At 39.4% G+C, this 27,115-nt stretch overlaps 2 protein-coding genes across 3 annotated transcripts; one reads left to right on the forward strand and one right to left on the reverse strand.

The window, feature by feature from the left end:
* The first annotated feature begins 74 nt into the window (after positions 1–74).
* On the forward strand, positions 75–23,753 carry LOC137946307 (probable ethanolamine kinase). The gene is made up of 11 exons (XM_068792545.1): positions 75–271; positions 1,570–1,661; positions 2,371–2,477; positions 3,988–4,093; positions 4,273–4,395; positions 4,511–4,602; positions 12,141–12,225; positions 12,820–12,925; positions 13,021–13,087; positions 23,207–23,299; positions 23,416–23,753. Exons 1-11 carry the CDS (start codon positions 135–137, stop codon positions 23,545–23,547), a joined length of 1,140 nt encoding a protein of 379 aa, XP_068648646.1. The 5' UTR covers positions 75–134; the 3' UTR covers positions 23,548–23,753.
* Positions 23,754–24,017: 264 nt separating this feature from the next.
* Positions 24,018–26,436, reverse strand: LOC137945570 (F-box/kelch-repeat protein At1g55270-like). Of its 2 annotated transcripts, XM_068791507.1 has the most exons (3): positions 26,203–26,436; positions 25,823–26,108; positions 24,018–25,433 (listed from the first exon to the last, which is right to left on the reverse strand). In XM_068791507.1, exons 2-3 carry the CDS (start codon positions 25,847–25,849, stop codon positions 24,180–24,182), a joined length of 1,281 nt encoding a protein of 426 aa, XP_068647608.1. In that variant the 5' UTR covers positions 25,850–26,108; positions 26,203–26,436; the 3' UTR covers positions 24,018–24,179. The 2 variants fall into 2 exon arrangements, with proteins under 2 accessions (XP_068647608.1, XP_068647609.1); XM_068791508.1 differs by lacking the exon at positions 26,203–26,436 and having other exon boundaries at positions 25,823–26,128.
* Positions 26,437–27,115: the final 679 nt, after the last annotated feature.

The raw sequence follows: 27,115 nt of genomic DNA on the forward strand, positions 1-27,115 counted from the left end.
TAGAGAGGATTCTCCGTTTCTTCCGTTTTGGGGAAAGAGTGCACCGTTAATAGTGGAGGCTTGTGTCGGATCTCCTTCCGTTTTCGCGGCCTGGGAGATAATTAAAAGGGAAATTTTTGAATTTGAGATAAAGAATGGGACCGGAGAAAATCTGGAACGCCATGGAAGTTGCAGAACGAGTACCGGACGATGGCAGTACCTCCGTCATTCCTTCCTCTTCTCTCACCGTTGATACTTCTCTGCCGCCATCTCAGCTCAAGCCTCGCGTTATGTACGTGTATATAGCCCTCTCCCTGGTTTGTTCAGCTATATTGTCTTACTTGTGGTTTTGGAAACTTGGTTTTACGGCTTTTTATTTCATTTTCGAACTGTCTTCGGATTCTATTTTCAGAGTAGGTTGTGCTCGTTTAGTAATTCCCGATAGCGGAGTGTTTCTTTGCCCCACGCTCATCAAGAGATTCGCCACCTTTCCCATACGCAGAGTTTTAGTTTCATTTTATTGACTAATCGGTCGTTTGAACTCTTTAGTTTCGCATTGACGTTTGCTTCTTGTTCCTTTTCCATTTATTTTAATAGAATTTGTCTTGTTCCTGCGGGTAATATTTAATATCTATTTTCATTTTGGCATTTCTATTTCTCGCTTTCCTAATTTCTCTGGTGTGCCGGTAGTAGCTTTGCCTTCCGTTTGCTTGTCTGGTTTCTGTTACTGTTGTATTACTGTCGCTTTTGTCTACCCATGTTTTATGTCCTTCCAATTGTTTGTCGTGGCTTTGTTCCACTGGTGACGAATCCAGAAGTTTGGATCTCCTTTTTGTCTTAGAATGCTTAACGATAATTTTCTTGGGGCATATTTTGTTAATAGTCTAAGGCCATTTCCTTCACAAAACGCTTTGTATTAGTTTTCTTGTATGGAATTGAATTCTTTTTGCCTATTGGATGTGGATTCTGTTCGTTTCTGAGTTTCAGTATTTCTATTGATTTTCTCAATTGGTCTTTAAACTATTTTGTCTGATAAGCCTGTACAATCTATTGCATGGAGGAGTTAAACTATGGTTATTCTACAGTCATTTTCTTTAGCTATTATGACACCTATGTTAAATTTTTCTCTCTCTGCTTTGAACTTCGAATTTTGTCCTACTACATTTTTGTTTACTATAATTCCATCGTTTAGGTTGTGTTTCAGTTGAACAAAGTGATGAATATGTTTCACATGGTCTGAAATTAAGCTTGTCAAAAGGTTTATCTAGACAATATTTTGTCATCGAGGAGATGACCATGTCGAGGGTAATCCTTTATTTCAAGCCTTTAACCTCTATTTATTGTATCGATGCCCTACCTGTTCTTTCCAATTATTTGTAATTGCAATTACTTATAAATTGATCACAGTGCCCATTTGGCCCAATGGCCACATGGGGTGTTCTAGTTTGAGGTATTTTGGTTCAATACTCACCAAGGGTCTGGAGTGTAGTGTGTTTAATCAACATTCAAAAAAAAAAACTTAATTTGTCCTTTTTTTTTTTTTTTAAAATAAACTTTAGCTGAAGTCATATGTTTGCATCTCTTTCTCAGAGCTTTGTGCAAGGATCTTTTTAAGAAATGGTCATCTTTTGATGATTCATGTTTCTCAGTTGAAACTGTTTCTGGGGGCGTCACCAATCTCTGTGAGTCTAATTTATATCCTTTTGTCTTTTTTCCTACTATATGGGTTTTTGCAGCCTTATTCTTGCTTGCTCAAGCACATAAGCATTTTGTAGAACGTATTCCATCTCTTGCAGTGAAAGTTGTATGTTGAAAGAAAAAAGTGCCTGATGAAAGAAATGAAATGTATGGTGAAAGGATCTCAGATGTATGCATCTGAAGATGCTTTTGTTACAATAGGACTTTGATGTTGTTTCATTTAAAAAGATAAAATATTTTGATCTACCACAATTGATGTCAAGGCTTAATTGATATCACTACTTCATTAGTCCACATCTTTGCTTAAACTTCTTTGGTATTTCTAGACCATGAATTTTTCAATTGGAGTTTTCTGTTGGTCAATAGTGTTCAACAGTCCATCTTTTTGAAATGAACTTGTCATTTTCCTTGTTTTCTGGAATTGCATATGGTTGGCCTCGGGTCATTTAATGAAGATACTTTATTCTGTCATGCCAATTTTATCACACTCTTATGTAAAATGATATCTTGAATTGGAAACTTTTCTATTTCATTTCCAATATTTTATGAAGGTTTTTGATGATAATCAAAGTCCTTGAGTTACAACTCTGAAGATTTTCGTGTTTTATTGACTTATTAAAAGTTCTTAGTCAAAATCTTGTACGATATTGCTACAAACTGGTCTGAGCTGTGGTTCATTCCTTTTTACTTTAGTGCTGAAAGTATCAGTCAGAGAGGAAAATGGAGATGATGTTCTCCTAACTGTTCGATTGTATGGGCCAAATACAGAGTATGTGATTGACCGTAAACGGGAGCTACAGGTGAGCAACCAAGGAATTATTTTCTGAGATGTTGTTCTTTCGTTCATGATTTGTGCTTCTTTGAACAGTTTTTTCTTTCACTCGTTCAGTCAGGGAATTGTTTTTTTTTTCTTTCATTCTATTGGTTCTTTCATTCTTATTTCTTTCATCCTGCACTTTGGAACTAATGATGTTGGAGTTTTGATTGTTACTTTTTTGTTGATGTGTACTTGCTAAACATATATAACTGATATAACTGGGACTCTAACAATGAGAGAGCTTCCTTTTTGAACTTGCTGTTCTGTTCCAAGTAAAATGTTAGTCTTGATTCCAAGAATAACTTGAATTATATCCTTGTTGATGCACTGACAGAAAGGTTTTCAAATGGAATTCCTTCATGTTGTGATGCTTTACTTTTGGCGCTGTCAAAATTCTTGCTTGAAATAGTTTTTCATAGAGGAGTTCCTATGCATTGAGCAGTTTCTACCATTTTCTTGGGATTCTTGTTCTTCTCTGTGTTTTGCATTAACAAAAATTATTTATAACTGGAAAACATGTCAACGACTTTGAGGTAGCACTTCTATGGCGTGATATAACTACCAGATGTGTATTAGTCCTCTCAAGGGGCTCACGTTATTCGCTGCTGGATGGCATGAGATTGCTGTTTGCTGTTTCTCAAGCATCTGTGCTACCCGTATAGCTGCAATACTCCCAAAAGCAAGGCTGTTCAATCATATTCCACAGTATCATGATAAAATAGTTAGGAGATGGTGCATACATATAACTTCTATGTGCTTTCAGGTGCAGATATGCATTCTGAAGGGATATTTATGAGGAAACAGCTCCTTTTACCCCCGAATTTCTTTCAAGTGGAATTCCCGGTTGCAATAGCTTAATACTTCTGCCTTGAATGTGGAGATACTTAAAATGCGGTTCCTAATTGGCAAGTTTCCCTGATCATGTTAATAGTTTCTTCTTACTTTTTGAGTGTTAGGATCTAAATATCTTGGATTTGACAAAGGTATTTTCTGATATCTCCTGTTTTAAAGCTGTGGATTTAAAAAACCAGCAATTATTAAGAAAACTTCCTCATAGATGTTCCTAGAAATTACAAGCAGTAATAGTTTTAAAGCCATGGCCTCTAAGTTTGCCCCTCCCACAAATGTAAACTTGCAACAGTTGGGCTGATTCCCTCTTTCTCTTATACATGCACAAGGAAGGTAAGGATCACTTTATTGCATTCGAGCACTAGATAAACTCATGTTTGATTTTGGATCTAATATTTATATAGATATTGTTTGAAAGTTCCTGTCCAACTAGACCTTGCTGGGAGTGTGTCTATACCAGAGCACTTTTATATGTCTCATTTTCAGAAATATGATTGTTGGTTTCTATACTAATAACTAATACTGTCAGTAACCAAACATTATGCCATTTATAATGTGGATTCCTCCATATTTTGGTTTAATTGTTATGGTCATGTAGCTATTCAAAGAGAAGTTATTAAGTTAATATAACCTGCTGTTGTTAGGCCATTCTCTATCTCTCGGCTGCAGGATTTGGTGCAAAATTGCTCGGTATATTTGCAAATGGAATGGTACAATCTTTCATCAATGCACGGACTCTTTCTCCATCTGGTGAGAATAACGCTGAATTGTGCAGTACATATGTCTCCTTTGGGACCTAATATACTCTTCTTACAGTCATACATTTTCTTATATACTTGATCATAGTCATATTTTTATATAATATGTTTATATCCTACTGTACACCTTATCATTTCATCTAAGTGAAAGCTTTCTTTGGTTTCTGACAGACATGAGTAAACCAAAGCTAGCTTCGGAAATAGCAAGACAACTTCGTAAATTTCATCAGGTGGAGATACCGGGTTCCAAGGAGCCACAACTATGGAATGGTATCTTTAAATTCATAGGAACAGGTAGAAAATTTCCTTCAGAGTAATTCAGGTGTGATATATCTGTTTGGCTGCTTTTGCAGGTTTGTTTAATTTAATCTATGTTTGACCTCCGCATCTTTTACTGTTGCTGGTGCAGCATCTGGGCTTAAGTTTGACGAGAGTGAAAAACGGGCAAAGTATGATACAATAGCTTTTACAGAAGTGCAGAAGGAATTTATGGAACTTAAGGTTATGATTCTTGTTATTCATCTTGTGTACTTGTCTCCTTGGGAGTTATTTCAATGAAAATATCTTTCTGATTGTTGTAAAACAGAAAAAAAAAGACAAAAGATGGTTGTTTCTTGCAGACGTTTTACTTGTATGTCTGGAGAATGTACTTTTTGTGCATGACAAAACTCTGTTGTTCCTCTTCTTTGATACATAAATTCTCTACTTATTTAAGGTCTTCATACAGTTCATTATGGCAGTTTGTGTTTGTGGCATACATTTGATCCGACAAATGTGATAGATAGTGAACTTGGAAATCCCATGCACTGAATATTGCAGATTTTGACTTGCTGGATGGGTCTTCTTTCTTTGAGAAATAAGTGTTAACTCTAATTATGGGTATAGATTGGATATTTTAGGAATAGAAGGGTTAAAGCAGACTTGTTTAAAATCATTTTTACCAAGGTGACTAGTCATTTGTGCACAGCCTATTTATTTCCAATTTGAAGTACTACTTTCATGCACAAAAACTACTTTTGCTTGAACAATTATGTTGAAATATGTCTAGATTCATTCTCTTATTGTCCAGAATTATATGTTGAAACATGTCCAGATTCATTCTCTTATTGTCTAGATTCATTGTATGTTGAAATATGTTCGGATTCATTGTTTGTTGAATTATGTCCAGTTTCATTATATATTGTAGCCAATGTAGTTGTGATTAAAATGAATGAAAATTGAAAGAAAAGTTTTTACTCTTCATTTTCTTCATGGTTTCAAAGCCTAGGCTCTAAATTCTTCTTTTTCACCGGCCTTCATTAATGTCAGTTACAATTGTTTCTGGTCTTCATTACCGGAATTTTTTTTCACCCCATTACCAGCCTCTATTTGCTGAAATCCTTACACCGGCCACCGTTGCCAGACTTGTCTGTATGGAAAGGTGCGGTGATGTGTAGGGGTGGCATCGAACTGAGCCGAGCTCGAACTTGTCTATGTTCGAGCCGGGCTTGATTTAAATATTTTGAACTCGAGCTCGAGCCTAAAATTGTAATTGAGCTCGAGCCCAATGATTTTAACCAAGTTCGAACTCCAACACACATTTAAAATTTTGCAAAAAAGACATGTCAAATAAATTGTATATAGAATTATGCATACGTTTTACATAAAATGGGCATGACCTCTACTTAAAATTGGGCATAACCTATGTACATAATACCTGCATAATTTTTTTTATACTCTATATAAAATTATTCATAAACACCACATAATATTATGAATAAACTTTATACAATAATCAAACACAAAAAAATTAAATGAAATATCAATATCAATTTACAATCACCCAAATAAGTATAAATTTATAAACTATTGCTCTTTATCCTGTGCATATATTGTTAGACTGTGAAGAAGTTTTGTCACTATCTGTTTTTCAACAAATATGCTTTCTTTTGAGGAATCTTTGTCTGTATTTTCATTTTTTTTCTGGTCTACCATGGCTACAAAGGATTTTCAGAAGCTGTAAAATCTCTGTTCCTCTGGACTACCATGGCACACTGACAACACGCAACTGAACATGCAGTTGATAATGTACGCTGAACAGACAATAGCTGCAATTTCCTGGATGACAACCACAAGCCCAATTGAAGCACTACAACCTGATTTGATACTTAGACGTTAACAGATTGAAGTATTTGACGACTCTCATGGTCCTCAAGCAATTTAGCGTCAGAACTAATGAAATGCTTATTCAGCAAAGACATTGACCATGGCACTTTGACTTTTTGAACCAGTCCGTTCAGAATGTAGACACTTCAATGTAGGCCCACAGGTTGTTTTTATGAACTGAGCACACTTACCCAGCCGGTAATGGCCATTTCAAATGGCAATAATTTATAGAAATAGAACTGGCCATTCTGTTATAGTTTGAGATCTATTGCAAATGTCCATTTCAATAGATTATAAACAGTTTATTAAGCTATCTCTAAAAAAACAGAAATAGAACTCTAAAACCACCATTAAAACTAAAAAAACTGGCAATAATTCATAGAAAAAATAAGGGGCGGGCTGATCTGACCTGTGGATGTGCCTGCCCAAAATAGCTTCCTGTTGGCCGAGCCCGTCTAAAGCCAGAACAACTTCCTGTTGGCCACAAGCACCTCTAGCCGAGAGAGAGAAAGGGGAGAGAGGGGCAGATGAGCTTCCTTCTCTTCCGTAACTTTTCAACAGGTTCTGCTCACCTTTGTGATTTGCTCCTCGCCAAGAAGACGAAGAACGAAGAGATTGAGTAAAAAATCGTAGAAGACGAAGAACAAAGAGATTGTTCCTCTGTAATCCTCAGTTACAAAAAAAATGATTGAAGATGAAGAACGAAGAGAATGAGGAAGAACTCATAGAAACAGAGATAGAAATTGAATAAAAACGAAAACTAACCTAAAGGGGCAGATTGCAGACCTCTTCTTCTCTGTTTAGACTTGGGGAAGATCCGGCTGAGTGAACTTCTCATCGCCATCACTGATTTCCTTCCCATTTTCGTCCGATTTTGCCATTGATTCCACGAAATCGAAACTGAAGACAAAAAGTCGACAGTCAAAATCAAGCCCGAAGAGGAATAGGCGAAATAGCCGAAGACAAAAAGCCTTTATTCGATTCCCCGAAATTGCTCATTAAGTAACAAACTGGCTCGCGAGCCACTGAACTAAACCGCAGTTCGCTTGAGTTCAGTTCGTTTACTTAAACGAGTCCAAACCTGAACTTGAATTCGGTTCGAGTTTGGGATTTATCGAGCCGAATTGAGTCGGGACCGAGCCGAGCTTGAGCCGTTCGCGAACCGGCTCGGTTCGATGCCACCCCTAGTGATGTGCTTATTTTTCTTGTCAAGCTTTTCTACCACTGTGTTTGAAACTTTCGGGTCCTCAAGTGTTATAGACTATTATAACAAATTGCGATGGTTGTTTACGGAGACAAATATGTATCAATATGTGGAAATGGAATATGTTGCAGACACGAAAAAAATAAAGACATGTTGGAGAGGGAGAGAGTGTTTCAGTTCTTGTTGGGACTCAATCCTGAATTTGAGCAGGTACATGACCATATTCTTGGTCTTACTGAAGCTTTTACTCTTGTTTGAGGGGCTGACAGTTAGAAAGATAAAAGGTGGTGTGACTACTACAATATACCCAAAAAAATAGGGGTTCATGTTGAAAGTTACATTGCAAACCTCCCAACTGGAAGAACAAAGATGGTAGAGGTGTGCTGGCAGCTACACAAAATCAGGGAGTGGTTCATTCCAGTAGTTCCAAGACACCTTTATTCAGTAAGGAACAGTCCGAGCATCTGTATGGACTATTGTATCAGTCCAAATCTTATCCTGATCCCTCTTTTACTTGTTCACTTGCTCAGAAAGGTAGTTCTCCTATTGCCCTTATCTCTTCTTTTGATCACAAACTATGGTTAGTGTTGGAAGACACATCTCGATGTGGCACAAATGTAAATACTCTCCCACGTCAAGAGTTGGCAAAAGAGGTGATTAAGAGGTTTTTTTATAAGGATGACGCAAGGGTGTAATTAAGGGAGATGATGTATGTTTACTTATGTCTTTTCTTTTACAAAGCTTGTAATCCTAATGACATTGGAGTCATTGTGAACTTCCTTCCACAACTATAAATAGAGGCTCAAGACACGGGGTAGAGCATTAAGTCTCCCCACTTCTCTCTCAAATTCGTCCCTAGGCATTTCTCTTCCCCCAAGCTCTCTCTCTTCATCTCTCTTTGGCCGTCTCTCTCTTCCTTCTCTTTCTCCTTTCTTCCTCTCTTTTCTTCTCCTCTTCTTCTTCCTCTCCTCTCTCACCACCTTGGTCGAGAACCTTGTCATGGGATCCTAAATCCAACAATTAGTTGATTCAGGTGCTAGCGATCATATGACTAGTTTTTCTCATTTGTTCTCATCCTATACTCCTTGTCCTAGTAATCTTGAAGTGTGTATTGCAGATGGATCTTTATCTCCAGTTGGAAGGAAAAATTCTATTGTTTTTTCTAAGAATCTAACTTTGCAATATGTCTTACATATTCCTAACTTTTCTTGTAATCTTTTATCCATCAACAAACTCACTAGATTCAAATTGTGTTGCTAAGTTCGCTCAATCTCGTTGTGAATTTCATAATATGTTTTTGAGGAAGATGATTGGCAGTCCTAGAGTGGTTGATCAACTCTACTACTTTGACGGAAATACATCCATGGTTAGACAAACTCAAATTTCAGACAATTTATTTTTCTTTCTGTTAAAGATGAGATAATGTTATAGCACTATAGACTAGGCCATCCAAATTTTTTATATTTGAGTAAGTTGTTTCCTTCACTTGTCAAAAATAAAAATAATTCTCTTTTCCAATGTGAAATCTGTCAACTTGCCAACATCACCATACCACTTTTCCTTCTTAGTCTTACAAAAAAATGCCAACCTTTTTCTCTCATACATAGTGACATTTGGGGACCATCGAGAGCGAAAAACATAATGGTGGGTGTATCTTTTGAAAGAAAAACCGAGCCTGCCAAGGTGTTTCAAAACTTTTATACTATGATTGAAACCCGATTCCATACCAAAATTGAAATCTTGAGAACGAATAATGGCAAAGAGTACTTCAGTTCCATTTTTCGGTCAATTTCTCAAGGAAAAAGGTATTGTACACCAAACAACTTGTGTCGACGCACCTCAACAAAATGGCGTTGTTAAACACAAGAACAAATACCTTTTTAGAGGTAGCTTGGGCAATTATGTTTACCACTAGGGTTCTTAAACACTTCTAGGGGGAAGTCGTTCTTACGGTGTGTTACCTCATCAATTGAATGTCTTCCTCAGTATTCCAGTTTCAAAAACCTCTTTTAACATTCTATTGGAAAACTACCCTCATGCACAAGTATTCAATAATCCATCTCCCAAGGTGTATGTTTGTGTTGTGTTGTGTTTGTTCATGTTCATAGTCATACCCGTAGTAAACTTGACCCGAGAACTCGTAAATGTGTCTTTCTTGGATATTCACCAACTCAAAAGGGATATAAAGTGTTTTGATCCTACCACCAACCAGGTCTATGTCAGTATGGATGTCACTTTCTTTAAAGATCATTTTCTCCCAAACTTCTCTTCAGGGGGGGAATTATTTGGATGAAGAAAGGTTTTGGAAAACGGTTGTCCCTTTGTCTGTCTCTTCGGTTACCTCTTGTCTAGAAATAACCACTTTATCTCCTCAACCACAAACTTTTCCTATCACAGATTCCCTTCCTGAACACAGTCTATTATGCCAGAAATTGAAAAAACTAATGCAAAGAGAGAAATACTACCTAAAAAAAATGCACAATTGCATGTCTATACAAGGAGGCATAACCGACAAGGTGTGGAACAACAAGACAAATAGACTATCAAGATTCAATTTCGAGCACATTGGGTTATTTAGATTCTTCCTTTTCGCCAATATCTTGTATTTTCAAGACCTTAAATGTCCCCATTACACATAAAAAAGGCGTAAGGTCGTTCACAAATCATCCTATATCTCACTTTGTGTCCTATCACAAATTATCTTCAATCTTTAGAACCTTTGTTTCTAAAATGTCAAAAAGGGAATTCCTAAGTTTGTACAGGAAGCTCTTGCTGTTCCTGAGTGGAAAGAGGTTGTTTTTTAGGAGATGAAGGTGTTAGAGAAGAATCAAATTTGGGAATTGGTATGTCTTCCCAAAAAAAAAAGTTCAGTTGGTTGTAAGTGGGCATTCATAGTGAAATATAAGGCTGATAACATATGGAATAAATTATCAGAAGACCTTTGCTCTTGTTGCAAAAATGAACAGTGTCAAAATCCTGTTGTTTCTTGCAGCTATTATGGACTGGCTATTGCAACGACTCAATGTGAATAACGCTTTCCTCAATGGTAAATTGGAAGAGGAAGTATATATGCATCTACCTTCAAGATTTGAAGGCTTACGTGACGCAAAAAAAAGTGTGTAAACTCAAGAGATCACTCTACGATCTTAAATAATCTCCTAGAGCATGGTTTGATCGATTCACTAAAGCTATAAAGAACTTTGGGTACGTTCAGAGCCAAGTAGATCATTCTATGTTTTTTTAAACATACTGATGGTGGGAAGATTGCTATACTTATTGTGTATGTGGATGATATTATGCTAATAGGTGATGATCTTGTTGAATAGGAAAAGCTAAAGATTTTTTTGGCCAAAGAATTTGAAATCAAAGATCTTGGATCTTTGAGGTATTCTTAAGCATAGAGGTGGCAAGAACTAAAGAAGGAATCTTAGTGTCTCAAAGAAAATATATCTTAGATCTTCTCAATGAAATCAGTATGCTAGTGTGCAAGCTAGCTGAAACACCCATCGATGCAAATTGCAATGAGTGCAAATGCCAATGCTGAGGTTGATAAGGGAAAATATCAACAATTAGTTGGGAAATTGTTTTACTTGTCCCATACTCAACTTGACATTGCTTTTGCAGTGAGTGTTGTGTGTCAATTCATGCACTCCCCTTGTGAGGAGCACTTAAATGCAATTTATAGGATTCTCTGATATCTTAAATGGACTCTAGGAAAGGGATTATTGTTCAAGAGAGTGATAATGTATGTGTTGAAGCATTCACTGATACTGACTTAGCTGGAGGTATAAATGGTAGGAGGTCTAAATCTAGATATTGCACCTTTGGAGGAAAAAATCTAGTGACTTGGAGAAGTAAAAAACATAATTTGGTGGCTAGAAGCTCTGTTGTAGCTGAGTTCCGAGCTGTTGATGAGGGATATGTGAGCTTATGTGGATAAAATGGCTTCTAAGTGAATTGAAGATGTGTTCAACCAGCCTATGAAGTTATACTCAGATAGCAAGGCAGCTATCACTATATCATATAATCCAGTATAGCACGACAGATAAAGATGAACATTTTATCGAAGAGAAGTTAGATGGAGGAGTATTGTGTATCCGTTTGTTCCTACCAAACAAAAGGTGACAGATTTCTTCATGGAGAGTCTTCAATCACAAAAAAAATGACTTCCTAATTGGCAAACTGAGAATGCTCAACATTTATAAACCAGCTTGAAGGGGAATGTTGAAACATGTTTAGATTCATTGTCTGTTGAAATATGTCCAGATTTATTCTCTTATAGTCCAAATTCATTGTATGTTGAAATAAGTCTTGTTTCATTCTCCTATGTTGTATATATTGCTGTCATTGTAGTTGTGATTAAAATGAATGAAAATTGAAAAAGAAGTTTTTATTCTTCATTTTCTTCAAATTGACATGAAAAACCCACCCTTGGATGAGTCTGTGCTTTTAGATAAATTTGTGTGTAATGCATGTTAGCAGAGTATAAGTGTACTACTGGGTGATAAAATGCTAATTAGCAGATAGGTCAACCCTATTGAACGACTTAAAATTACTGTTTCTTTGGATCATTTGTTTTCCATTCAAGTGCTGGAAAGGCATGTTTTCGTTTTAACTTTTTATACTCAAGCAACCGTCAGAAGCTCATCTTGTATTGAGTTTGATTTGTGTTCTTGCTTTGACTTCGCAGGTTCTAACAGATCTTTTAGATGCTCCTGTGGTATATGCCCACAATGATTTACTTTCTGGAAATTTAATGCTGAATGATGATGAAGGTAATGCAATTTGCTGTTTTCTAAATTTACTTTCAATGAGAAACCTTGATAAAAAAGTTGAAGGACTATTTTTATCAATGATGCAAAGAGATATTAAGAATTATAAAAAGTTATGATTGTTGTACGAGTCTGGAAGTTTTAATTCCTCTTTATATGAATTGGGTGTCCTACTGCCAGTTTGTCGTGGCTTTGTTCAAAGAAGGCATGTTTGCTATACAGAATTTATGTGTTGAATAATTTGATGACATGCTAATAGTTGTCAAAAATATTAGTTATAACTAGGCAATAAACATATGACCTTCACCAACCAAAATGCGAGTGTTTTACATATTGGTTGGGCATTGATTTTTCTAGGGCAACCTAAGCAGAGATACATCCCATGTTGACCTACGATTTAAATTATTGCAGTTCAAGTGCAGAGTCTTTTAGAGAGCTAGTTTCAATTCAGTGTTCTTTCCTAAAAACAATTTACTCATCATCATTTCAAAGCTAGAAAAGGAGTTTGATCATTCCTGTCGTTTCGGTATATAAGCTTTTTGTCTGAACTTTTTAATATTGAGTTTGACTTTATTTACATTGTTATTATCTCTTCAGGGAAACTTTACTTCATTGATTTTGAGTATGGGTCATACAGCTACAGGGGTTATGATATTGCCAATCACTTCAATGAATATGCTGGATTTGATTGTGACTACACTTTGTGTGTGAACATCTTCTTTCTTAGAGTGAGCTTTGATTTTATCCAGAGCTTCTGAGATGTTGCAGTTACTGATTGGAGTGATCTTATTTATTCAGGTATCCTGCTAAGGATGCACAAGATCACTTTTTTAGGCACTATTTGCAACCTGACAAGCCTCAGGAGGTATATCAATTCTATGCTTGTGACTAATTTTGGCTTTATTTTTCCAAACCTGATCTCTGGAAGGGTTGGCATCTTTGGCTTTTTTTAATATTTTCACATCTGTCCCCTCTTGATACTGGCAATTGACATAACAGATAATAATTGCTGCACATTCAATGTGGCCTATGAAAAAATGAAATCCTTTTTGGTGCTCTGGTCTTAGACATAAGAAAGGTTGCCCCACGGTAAAAAAACATTGTATTTTTGAGTGACTTAGACCTTCGGTTCAATGGTCATTTGGTAGGGTTTCTAGTGTGAGGTCTTGGGTTCAAGTTGTACCAGAGGTTAAAGGAGTATGTGTGATACGACTCTTTCTATTTTGGCATTTACTTAAAGTGAAAATATGGAATACGAGGGATTGAGAGCGAGGAGAGAAGAGAGAAAAGAAGAGGAGATGGCAGCAAGAGAGAGAGAGAGAGAGATCTCGAGATTAGGGTTCTGGTCAACCCCTAATCTCCTTTTATAACTTAAAACGTGTGTAAGGATAATAATGCCCTTACTCAGTTAAACTTACTTACACCCTTATAACTCCTTACATTGCACCTCCTAATTACATGAAACTTGAACCTCATAAACTATCTAACTTATTGATTAAGATAAGACTATTCCCAAGAGGTGCAAACAATGAAACATTATCAAACTACCCTTCTATAATATTTCTCAACACTTTCCCTCAAGCTGAAGCATAAATATCCATGAGCTCCAGCTTGATACAAAAGTTCCAAAAGTCCTTTATTCCTAGTGCCTTGGTGAATATGTCAGCAATCTGATCACTGGACCCAATATAGAGAGTTCCCAAGTTTTTCTTTATAATTGCGTCTTTGACAAAGTGACAATCCACTTCTATGTGCTTGGTTCTTTTGTGAAAGCCTGGTTTTCAAACAATGAAAATAATTGTTTGATTGTTACAATACATAGTCATAGGTCCATTGCTCTGTAGGTTCAATTTCCATACAACTGATCTCACCCACATCAATTCACTAGCTGTATGAGTCATAACTCTATACTCAGCTTCGACATTGGAGTGGGCCACCACATTTTTTTTTATTGTTCCTACTTATTATTCTACCTAAGAACACACAGTAGCCAATAGTTGATTTCCTGTCCAGTTTAGACCCAACATAGTTGGCATCTGAGTATGCCTCTATCTTAAGATGATCATTGGTCTTAAAAGACAATCCTTTTCCAGGAGAACCTTTTAGATATCATAGTATTCTCTAAGCCGCTTCAAGATGTATCTTCCGTTGCCGATTTATGAATTGTCTTTGCCTGAACTATCTTTGCCTCTGCCTCTATTAGATCCACCACGTCCTCTTACTGATTCTGAATTACCCAAAATATGAAGGGCCGATGCATCAATATGCTTACTCTCTTTACTCCCTCAGGATATAACTGCATTCTCAACTCTTATGGTTCTATTAAACGTAGTAAACAATGATGTGATATCATCTGAGGCCAATACCTATGCTCTAACAACATCAAATTCCTATCCCAAACCATCCAAGAATTTGATTACGTGCAGCTGTCCCTGTTAGAGTGATGGGGTGGAAAATACTTATTTCCTGTAGGACTCCAAGCAGCTCACTGTAATATTCTGTAATTGATCAATCACCCATTTGAGACTGAACAATTTAGCATATAGTTCATATGCACGGGATAAATTGCTCTCCCAAACATACAACACTTCTAGAGGCAAAACATATCTTTTGTTGTTTCGTAGTTCATAATTTTATTCCTTAATTTGGAATTAATATTATTGATGAGCTAGATCATGATCTAACTGTCATCTGCTTCCTAGTCATCATCCATTGGAACTGGTGGATCATCCTTGATGAATTTAGACTTTCTTTTGGCCTGGAGGTAATTTTGAATGGATTTTAAACAACTTAGGTAGTTCTTTACATTCAACCTCTCTGAAGCAATCGAGATAGAATCTTTTCCTTTTGAGTTTTCATGTTCCATCGAGAGGGTAATAACTTTAACAGAATCAGCCATTAAAACAAACAACAGTCACCACAATCACATAATTAATTCACTGCACAAAAAATACTTGCACAAGGTATGTGGGCCCCACCTCAAAAAATTAGGGTTAGGCTAGAAAATATAATATGTGCCAACCAGCAAATAAGAGCTGATGTCAGCCTCCTAGAGCAAATAAGGGCTGATGTCAGCCTCCCAGAGGATGATGCAGTAAAAAAATCTCAGTTTTAGGGCTGTGCACAGGTCAATTGGATCAAATGCAAACCAATAAACCCTCTTGGAGCAGTAATCAATCATAAAACTGCTCCAGTGGCAGTAGAGACTATCTACTCTTGGGTTATGGCGGAGAAGGAGAGTAAAAAATCAGATTTTTGTCAACTAGTAACAATCAAACCTTGATTTCTTCCTTGTAAGAGATCGCTGTCTTCAATGGAGGAGGAGAGGAAGCTTCACGTGCTTGTAATTGGGTCATACTGCTCTGATACCATGTAAAATAATGCAATAAAGAGGAATGTGGGAGAGAATAAGAGAAAATGGAGAGAGAAGAGAAGAAACGACAGCAAGAGAGCAAGAGAGGCTCTCATCTTAAGGTTCAGGTCAACCCTTAACCCTCTTATAGAGCTTAAGTTAAAAACTAAAGGTAAACAGACAATTATACCCTCACTCACATAAACCCTTATAACTCCTATATTACACCTCCTAATTATATGAAACTTGCACTATGTAAACTCTCATACATGCTGAATAAGATAAGGCCATATCTAAGAGGTGTAGATAGTGAAAAACTAAACTGAGTGCTGTATTGGGACTATTTGAATCGGCTTCTGTTCATAACATTAACTGGGAGAAAACCACCCTCCTAGGCTATCATATCGAATCACCTGTGCTTCAGGATATGGCTGACTATTTGGGGTGCTCAGTGGAAAATTTGCTAGTTACATATCTTGGACTTCCACTCTTTGACTCTTGGCCTTCGGCGACGCTTTGGTCCCCCCCTTATTGAGAAATTTGAAAAGAGACTAACTACTTGGAGGGGCAAGCTTTTATCTACTGCAGAGCAACTCACTCTCCTCAAGTCTTGTTTGGCAGGGCTGCCAAACTACTTATTATCCTTCATGCATTGTTCGGCCAAAAAATCCGTTAAGTGGAACGCACTAAGTTAATATTATTTCTGGTGAGTTCACCACCTGGATCATTCTAGAATTTGAAAACCTGGTTGTCCCCTAAATGGTTTCCGACTCGCAACGCCTCTCGCTGAGTCCAGCTTGGGTCAGATAAGAAGAGTCCTGAGTTAACTTAGGACCTGCCTAGCTCCGAGTTAGACTGGAATCGGGTAAGCAAAGACTCATCTAAAGAACCCATAGGGACAACAGTCTCGAACCCAAATTCAAATTTCTAAAACCAAAAAACCTCGAAACCACCCGCCTGCACACTCATGCCATCCTTTCATCTGACCCGAACCTTTCACTTGTCACATCAACCTTCTCTCCTGCCAAACCAATCACATCGAATGTCCCCCCACTCCCCTTGGTCAGACCGCCCTCCCCCACACCGCCACCTATCCGTTGGGTTGACATTGCCCAACTCCCAAAAATTCCCTTCACCCCCCCCCCCCTTCAACCACAAACCCCATACCTCCCGTACCTTCCTTGAACACAACCCCCTGCCCTTTCGAATCCCGCGCTTATCAAATCCACTCACCGATCCCCACCCCTCCCCCTCGATCCCCGCCCTTGAAAAGCCTTGTCCCATCCTTGACCCCTCTAAAGCTCCTCCCTCCAGCTATTCTGGCAGTCCCCATGCCTACTTAGATAATATTGTCCACCTTGAGAGCTGTCCTCCCCACCTCCTTGATTAGACAAACTACTCTTCTTCCGCCTCCTACCACAATCCTGATCCCGAGGGATCATAGCCCCTTCCCTTTGATCACCATCCCATCCCCCCCTCGATTATTGAAAAGACCTCTCCCCCCCTTCCCTATGTGACCTTAAGCCACTCAAGTTCTGCTCCCCTTCTCCAAAAATGCCCCATCACCCCCCCAAAACCCAAATTACCCCCATCCCAACCTCGGAAAGCACACACATCATTAAACCTGCAACTTCTCCTCCCCCACCGCCATCCAGTCAGAAAGAAAGCCTCAAAATACCCACCCATTTTTTGTGATCTTAACCTTCCCGATCCTTCTATCTCTTGTCCTATCGCAGGACAAGAGATTGTCTCGATTGTCCCGCCCCTAACAGTGAGATCTTTTGCATATCATCTCACGTAATCCCCCTTTCGAAACTTCTCCACTCCCTCTGCCCTACCGAGTAGCCAAAACCCCAGCTTTTCAGATAGTCTTTTCAATATCGCCAGTTGGCAACCCCCCACCCTTCCGCCATCCCCCCAGATTAATCATTCCCTAGCTAACAACAGGTCAGAACCTGGATTCTTTCTAGAGGAAGGAGATCGGTGGGACTCAAACTCCAATGAGAGTGGGACTCAAACTCCAATGAGAGTCCAAAACTTATTGAATGGCACAATTACTCCACCCAACCAAATAACCATTTGCCATCCTGTTTAAATACTGACTTCCCCCACGTTCTTTGTCCAACCCCCCTGGTGACCATTAAGCCCAAGTCAAAAAATCCAATGGAGGCCTCTAGTGTTGCATCTTCCAGCAAACCACCCATCACTCATTTTGTTTTCACATACTCGAAAAGAACTTCAAAAAAACCTCCCGCTACTCCTTTTGCTTTCACCTATTCCAAAAGAAAGAAGATGGGCAAGGGCAAAAAGAACCTAGCCCCCCAAAACCTTGCACTCCCAAAAGTCTTCCACCCACTCCCTCCCCTCCAAGACCTTGATTATCTAGAAATTTTCTTTCTGATCTCTCAAAGAGAGGTTGCTGACGATCTCATCCGGTACCTCAAAGCTCAGGAGCACAATTACCCTACGCAGTAGTTCGAGGAGATGACAAAGTTAGCCTAGGAATTCTGCAAGTACTACCATGACACCTTCCACAACCAGGAGGAAGAACTCATCCCCCGCCCCCCTCGATGATTGTTTTCTCATGGAACGACAGAGGAATCGGCTCCCGCTCTAAGCGCACGGTAATCAAGTTAGCCCTTTTTGAATGTAAACCAAATATTGTAATATTGGTTGAAACAAAGCTACAAACTTTTGATATTTCTGTGCTCGTGACCTTTGCTTCGACGTGATTGGTCACTCTAGTGGTATTCTTGTCATTTGGAACCCAAATTCAGTCGAAGCAACCCTCACTCAGCCAGCCCAATTCTCTATCGGCATTCGCTTTTGTGACCGATCTTTGGGGACTTTCTGGGCCCTAGCTGGCATATATGGCCCAACTCGTCACCGTGACTGTGCCTCTTTTTGGGAAAAATTCTCCTCCTCGTCCAACTTTGGGACCTGCCTTGGCTTCTGGCTGCCCCCTCCCCCCCACCCAGGCAAAAAAACTTCTTTCACAATGAGAGCCTTCTCAAATCTCATTGGTAGCTTGGAACTCTCTAAAATCCCCCTCTTTGGCAAAAAATCACTTGGTCTAATGGCCAAAATCCCCCAATCCTCTCCAAGCTTGATAGATTCCTAGCAAATAACGGTTGTCTTCAGCTTTTTACCAATACGTTGGGCCAAGTCCTCAATAAAATCGGCTAAGATCATTGGCCGATTTAGATCAATACTCACCCCTTGCTTGGGATCGATCTCCGTTTCGTTTTGAGAACTCCTGGCTCCTTGATGGATCCTTCACTGCTGATCTTGATGTATGGTGGCAAGGTCTAGCTCATCACTCCAACCCAGGTTGGTTGCTCCCCCTTAAACTTAAAGCCTTGAAGGCGAAGATCCGCTCTTGGTCTTCCAACCATCGCGCTGTTGCTGCCTCTCGGAAAGATTCTATCCACTACCGCATATCTGAGATTGATCTCCTCGAAGAGCAAAGGTCCCTTTCTTCTCCCGAATTACTTCTTCGAAATCATTGAAATCATGATCTTTCAAATCTTCTCAGAAATGAAACTATTCATTTGAAACAACTAGCAAGATTCTGTTGGCTGACTGAGGGGGAAGGAAATACAAAAAATTTCCATGCTATTGCCTCTGCCAGAAGGAGAGCTAACCTATCACCTCTCTCTATCATGGAGATCAGGTGACCACGGATAACCTCTCAATATCTAACCTCCTTTTGAAGTTTTTTTCAGATCTTTATTAAGATGAATGCTTCAACCGTCCTAATCTATATCAGCTCGAATATAAGCATATCTCCACTTCAGACACGGATGATCTAGAGCGCCTTTCTCTCCTGAGGAAATTGATTTAGCTGCTCTAGGCCTGCCTAAGGATCGCCCTGGTCCAGATGGGTTCAATGGTGAGTTCTACCACAAATTCTAGGGAGTTATCAAGAAAGATGTCCATGCCTTTGTTAACAATTTCCACCAAGTTGGCATCATCCACAAATCCATCGGAGCCTCTTTCATTGCTTTAATTCCAAAAAAAGCCAACTCAGCCCTTCCTCAAGTCTTAAGACCTATCAGCCTCACCACTAGCTTTTACAAATCATAGGTCGTATTCTTGCTAACCGCCTCAAAACCCTCCTTCCCCAAATCATAAACCCCTATCAGAGTGCTTTTATTCAAGGTTGAAATATCCTTGATTCAGCAATGGCTGCCCATGAACGCTTTGACTTCTTCAAAAAATCCAATTTGCCTGGATTTGTTCTAAAACTTGACTTCGAAAAAGCCTTTGATCATGTCAATTGGAAATTAATTGACCATCTTTTTGACTACATGGGGTTTTTACCCGTTGGGAATTCTAGATGAGAAGCTGGATTTCTACTGCATCATACTCTGTACTTGTCAACAACAAACCATGTGGCTTCTTTAATGGAACCAGAGGCATTCGGCAAGGGGACCCTTTATCACCTTTCCTCTTCACCCTAATTGCAGAACATTTGGCGTCTATGGTTTGCCTTGCTAAAAAATCTGGCTGGCTCAATCCCATCTTTGCTGACCCCATTCAAGAAATTGCCCTGCTTCAGTATGCAGACGACACCATTCTCTTTGGTGAAGGTACAATGAACCAAATCTCTCATACTAAAGCTTTGCTCAATTTATTTGAAATCTCATTGGGTCAAAAAGTCAGTTGGATAAAATCCTCTGTCACTGGCATCAATATTGATCCAAATGTTCTGAACTTGCAAAATTGCTACCCCTCATTGCACCTATCTGGGCCTCCCCCCATCCTCCGTTTTACCTTCCAAAAGCTCTTGGTATCCTGTTTTTGAGTGTCTGGAGGGTCGTTTGGCCTCCTGGAGAAGAAAATCTCTCCAAAGTGGGTAAGCTTGTTCTTATTAAATCCTACCTTCACGGTATCCCCTCTTACTTTCTTTCCTTATTTCGGTGCCCAACCCCAATCCGAAATAGAATTGAATTCATCAAAAGGAGGTTTATTTGGGGAGGTCCAAAAGGGGAAAGGGAGTATAGTCTCGTGAAATGGGCTGATGTGTGCAAACCTGAACTCCTTGGAGGTCTCGTGATCCGTGATACTACTACCACTAATTCTGCTTTGCTCTTAAAATGGATTTGGAAATTTAATCTCTACCCTGATTTGATTTGGAGATCTTTAGTCACCGCTAAAGCAATCAAGTTATCTGGCTGGTGGATAGAGTGTGGGAGGCGTCATTGGCTGTCCCCTGTCTTGAAAAAAATTGTAATGTTATTACCTGATTTCATGAAGGCCATAAAATGCTATGCTAGTACGGGAAATCTCACAAAATTTTGGTCAGATTGGTGGATGGGTCCGAGCTGTTTCAATATCAGCCATGATTTGATTTCAAACTTGGCCTAGAATATTGATGCCTCCATCTCTGACCAGTGGACCGAATCTGGAGGATGGAATCTGAATCTCCGAAGAGTTCTTCCAGACTCTAGGCTTTATTGGCATCCGATCTCCTCACCAGTTTCTCCTTGGTAACACCTTGGAATGTGCTTGATACACTCATATGGACTCCTTGCCCAGAAGGCTATTTCTCCATTGCCTCGGCTTATAAATTCCTCAGCAGCCCTAACCCCCCTCAAACCGATTATCCTTCTGCCATTGCCTGGACCCTACTTGCCCCTCCCTGTGTTAAATTCTTTATCTGGAGCGCAAGTAGGAACAAAATCCTCACGTCTGACTCCTTAATTCGTCGTGGAACCCCTATCCAGGACCCCTCTTGTTCCTTCTGCCAAACTTCTCTCGAAACAGCCACCATGTCCTTTTACTCTACCACTTTGCCCATTCTATATGGTCTAGCCTCCTCAATAAAATCGGTTTCCAGTATTGCCCCTCTCAAAATCTTACATCTATTATTCTTTTTGTTACCAGTGCTAAACTCCCAAAGCTTGGGAAACTACTCATTTCATACTGTGTTGGTCATATCATTTGGGCCTTATGGAAGGAAAGAAACAACCGAAAATTCAACTTAAAATCTATCTCTATTGAAATACCGATAGAAAATATTGTCGGCCATGTTTCAGCCTGGCTTTTGATGCGTAAGAAATTCTGAAGCCTTAGCAGCTCCAACCTTAGAGGGAAGTGGCGGCTGATTGCTGGTATGACATATCCTTCTCGTGCCCCGACTATGAAAATTTGGCCTCCCCCTCTGTGGGCCACTACAAATTAAATTTTGATGGAAGCACTTTTAGTTGCCCCGGTCCCGCGGGTTTTGGTGGAGTGATCCATGTTTGTAATGGTAGTCTACTTTTCACCTTCGTTGGGCCGATTGGAATCTCTGATTCTACCACTGCTGAACTCTCTGGTTTACTTAATGAGCTGCAGATCTTTCATCGCCATCTTGTGGGACCCCTCTGCATTGAAGGCGATTCTAAAGTAGTCATTAACTGGAGTGCGTAGTCAACCCCTCCCCCTTGGCAGCATTGGGATATGTTTTTTGATATATGTAATTTAATTTCTCTTCTGAACTGTAATTGGAAGTACATTCCTAGGTCAGCTAAATTGGGTGTTTTACTCCAACACCTTGTTGTGGAGGAAAATCCTTTTAGCTAGGTATTGTACTCTTTTTCCTCTCTTAATAGTTTATACATCCTCATTCAAAAAAAAATAATAATAATAATAGATGTTAAATTGTTAGCATAGAATCATATATTATGGTGTCATTTATATATGCAAAACTCAATTTATTTCCTTTATTTTTTATTTTTGTTTCTTATTGTTTTCTTTATTTTAGTTATATTTCCTTCAGATGAATCTAAAATACCAGACTATAACCTTCACCATTTTAGTAGGTAGAAGAGAAAAAGGGGATTTAAAATATATCATTCTTTACTCTGCAGAAAGAAAGGGAAATATTCCCAATATCTTTTGTCCCTGCCCCTAAATCGAAATTAAATAGGAAGTGGAGATTGGAAATGAAGGTCTCATTCTCACATTCGTTCTTCGTTACATTATCAGAACAAAAATATCTGAAAGCATCCATATGGAAATATTTGATACATGAAGTCATGTGACCCAATCAATATCTATATCTAAGTTCTATATGGATATAAACTGATCTTTTTCTGGAACCAAAATAAAAAATATACATTGACAAATAGATTGTTCTTGTGTTTTGGAATAAACATGTCTTTGTGGGGGGAAGGGATGGACAATTTATTCCTATGGGTCATCTAGGAACAAGAAGACGTTTTATTGCTTGGAAGGGGTTTTGTTATTTGTTGTTATTTTGTAATTGGCCATTTAAGGCCAAAACTGTCATTTGCTCACAAAAATTATGGAATAGAAACAAGAGTCTGACGTGAGTGAAGGCATACTTCCTTTCCCTGAAAAATAGTTGTTCAACGCACAGAACTTAGGAGATTCAAGCCTTGTCGAAGTGGTTGAATTATCCCTTTTGTCTTCAGTTTATTGAATTGTTGCTGTCATATTTTTTAAACTTGCATAAAACCGAGAATCCAGCTTTAATTGCATCAGTATGTGTTTCATTGTTCAAAAAACAAAATTGTGCTTCAGTGCATCAAAGCCACAAATGTGGTTTGGAGCTTCTATTCTTTTTAGTAGTGTAAGATTAGTCCGTTTTCGTGACTGATCCACTTCCTGTCTAATTACCAGGTTTCTGATGAAGACTTAGAGGCAATTTATGTTGAAACAAACACACTTGCGTTGGCATCACACTTATACTGGGCCCTGTGGGCGCTGATTCAGGTGTCTTCATTTTCTTATCTATCATCTATAGTTGTAGATTATTTGATCCATTTCTACAGTTTTCAGTTGGAGTTCTAAAAGAAGAACATGTTCTTTCCTTTCTGTGGTCTGTGCAGGCACAGGTTTCCCCTATTGATTTTAATTATCTAGACTATTTTTTCCTTCGATACAATGAGTACAATAAGAAGAAAGAGAGCACTTTCTCAATGGCAAGAGAGTATCTTGGGAATGGTTGTAGGACCAGATGAGTTTCTTCCTACTACCTCATTTTTTGAAGCTATAACTTTTGCATGTTGTTTTGGCAGAGAAAAACGTAAAAATTGTTCACGTAGAAGGGTCCTGTACTACATCCTTCTTGTAGTTAGGGTAGTTATTTTTAGCTTGTATTTCACAATTCATCCATCTGATTGCGGAATTATTCGTTTGTAGGAATTCAATTGAATTAGTATGCATATTTGCTACCAGTAGTTTGTTCATTGCTGAGATCTTGTCTTCTTTTCCCTTTCGTATACATTAAGTTTCCTTTTGGATTGTAGTTACAGAAGGGTTTGATAGTTCCTTCTCTCCACATTTTATTTGCTACGTCCATAATACATAATGCCGTCATTATTTTAATAAGATTAAGAACTTTCTTTTCCTTTTGATAAGAGAATTAGCGAGATTCGGCGCGTTGTTGTTTTCGACAATTTAGTTAAAAATTCGATCAATCATGTTCGTTGGAGCTAGTGGCGAGAATAATCAACGTTAATGGCAAAAACAAAATCATCTTCCCATCTCCATCAATCATCACAGCTTACCAGTTTGTGTGGTTTCTGTGTATCTTCTCCACATACAGCTTAGAATTTTCATTAATTTGCACTCAGGCCGAGCAACCTAAAACCTACGCCTGAAGAACCTGACAGTGAACTATGTGGCTTTTGAAGCGATTCCGACCAGCGAGACTGGACCAGAGATCAATCACAAAAGTCTTGAAATGCCCCTTCCTAGCTATTGTCTCCCACAGTTGATCACCGTTCTTCAAGCCGTTGGAATTCGACACATTCACCACAGAAATGCTCATGTTGTTGCGTACGATGCAGAGCTTCCCATGGAGAGGGACCAGAGCTGCGGCCTCCAAAGCTTTGGAGCTTCCCAAGTGCAGCCTGCTGTCGATGTGTTTGCTCCAGGAGCGGGTGGACTCGTCGTAGACTCTGAGCTTGCACCCATCCTTGCAGTCCAGTGCAAATAGTTGCCCGTTTAGTGATACACTGGGGTTCCTCCAACCCGCCACCATCCCGTCAAGCACCGGGAACCAAGCATCAGTCTCTGGTGTGTAGACTTCGCTTAGCACCTCCCTACGAGATCCAAGGCCCTTTAGAAACCATTTCCCGTCGTAGACAACCCCAATGAATGGCACCATACCTGTGCTCATATCAGCCACGAAGGACCACCTGTTTTTGTTAGGATCATATACCTCAGCAGACTTCAGAGACCTTTGGGCACCCTCACTTTCCCCGCCGGCCACATACAAGCAATTGTTGATCACGCATGATCCAAAGAACTGACGGCGGCGGAGCATGTCTGGAGCTCGATGCCATTTGTTTGTGCGTGCACTGTAAAAGATGACTCTTCTCATTGATCCCTTCAATGGGTCTTTGCCCCCAAATAAGTAGAGATGGCAACCACTGAGAACTGCGCAACCGAATCCAAGAGCTTCGGAATATTCGCCGGGGACAGGAGGGAGGGGTTGCCAGAACTGGAATATGGGGTCAAAGGCATGCCATGAGATGCGGCCATCTCCATCTCTTTTGATGACATAGATCCATTCTTCAGCAATTCCTAGTTTCTTCCTTAGAGAGTAAAAGAAGTTGCCGGCTAGAAGGCGGTACCATCTCTTGCAGACGACCCTCAGCTTCCTATGTTCGAGGCGCGGAACCCTAATTAAGCAAGCAATAGCAAGGTCGTCGGGGAGGCCGGGCAACAGAGGAGACTGAATTCGAGTCCTTTCACCCCGTGATGTCCTGTTTCGTGATGGATGAATCGATGGTTTTATGTCAGGTTGGATGCATATCTTTGATCCAGGAACAAATTTCTTTGCCCCACCCACAGTTTTCAGACCAGCATCGACTCTACAGAAACATCCTGAGGCCTCAACCTGCACAGTTCCGAGGAAAGAAACAAAAAAAAAAAAAAAAAAAAAACAGAAAGAAATATTAATGGACGCCCATTCAAGATAATTCTCGGAGCCGAACTGGTATATATATTAACTCTTTTTCTGAGCACAGTTCACAAATTGCTTAGTAGTCTATACAAGATGGAAGGTTTCTAAAATTGCAAATAAATCAGAATTTTTCCCAGCTACATGGTCACTGAAACCGAAAACAAAGAACCCAGTGATGCTCGACGAAAGAGACACTGGCCAAGCAGATAAATCTGATGATAAACGTTCACTGGTCGGCAGCAGAATGGAAACAGATGAACAACAATCCGACTAAAAGCAGCGTTTTATGGGACAACGAGACAGAGGAAGATACGGGTACATACCAGTGGAGGTTGAATTCCCCTCTCCATCTCCCTTCATTCGCCACTTCTCCAATCTGAACCTCTCCCACTGCAAAACTCGACTCAGAAATTTCCGGAGCTCGAAGCTACTTACTGCACTGAAACAATCTGGGATCCCTTAAATGTAAACCGCTTAATCCCTCCATTTTCAGGACAAATTTGAGAAACACGCCCTCAAAAAACACAGTAAAAGCCCTCATTTTGCGGAACCCATTTCAGACATCCAGCACTCAGCTCCACAAAAAACTGCATACTCAGCATACCTGAACTGTTAAAACAAAAACCCAGATCACGGATTAGAAAGAGAAGAAGAACAGCATTGAAAGAAAAGCGGCAGGTGATATAAATGGAACCTCTGTCACCTCATTAATTCTTGAAGGTGTAAAATGGGACCCGCCACCACCACCGCCTAGGCCACCAACACAACCTAACAAATGCAAGAGGAGATACCACCTGCCTAAGCCCATCAAAGTGAGACAGAGAGAGAAAGACAGAAGAACGTATTGGAAGGTGGTTGTTGTTAATTGCAGAAGTGAACAAAAGCTGGGAAGAATTTCTTCACAAGGCCACAATAACACACACGCAAACACACAGAGACTCTCTCTGTGCAAGCGGATGAGGCGGCGAGTGGAGAGCTGGATATCCCACCAGTCCTAATCAATTCCTAATGCTTTTCTTTCCATTCCAAACGCCTGGTCCACCACCTTGTGCGTGCTTATTGGGTCAATGGAGCTGTCCTGCTTGTCGTGTTTGGGGGGGAAGATGGGTGATCCCCTCCCACCATCTTGGCCCTTCATCACCTCAGGTCAATCTCAGCTGAGATAGACATTACATGAAAAACCACCTTTAGCTTTGCTTGACTTTCTTTATTAACAATAGCCTTTTTGCTTATTGGATGCCCGGCATTGACTGCTTCGAGCTTGCAGCTGGATTTTCTCTACGTTGGCTTTTATATGGATTAATTGGTGATGGTGATGTAGTGTTTGGTTTGTTTTCTGTTGGACCCGTCTTCCCTTCTCACACAGATTTCTGCAAATATCCAATACGCATGTCGTCTTTGATGGGAGAAAAAAAAAAAGTCTGGAAGTTGTGGCTCATCAGCAGTGATTGCAATGGAAATTACAATGAGTGAGGCAGGTAGGTCCGAGTTTATGAACAACGAATAATTTACTTTAACACCACTTATTTGTTCATCATTTTGAGCCAGATAGATTTTATCCTGGATTGTCGTAGCATTTTGTGCTTGATATTTAGTGCAAGTAATTTGGCTTTAAG

This window comes from Aristolochia californica, unplaced genomic scaffold (genome assembly GCF_029961685.1).
Source record: "Aristolochia californica isolate CCGP_79_NKW_82.1479 unplaced genomic scaffold, dmAriCali1.0.hap1 SCAF_12, whole genome shotgun sequence".
NCBI lineage: Eukaryota > Viridiplantae > Streptophyta > Magnoliopsida > Piperales > Aristolochiaceae > Aristolochia > Aristolochia californica.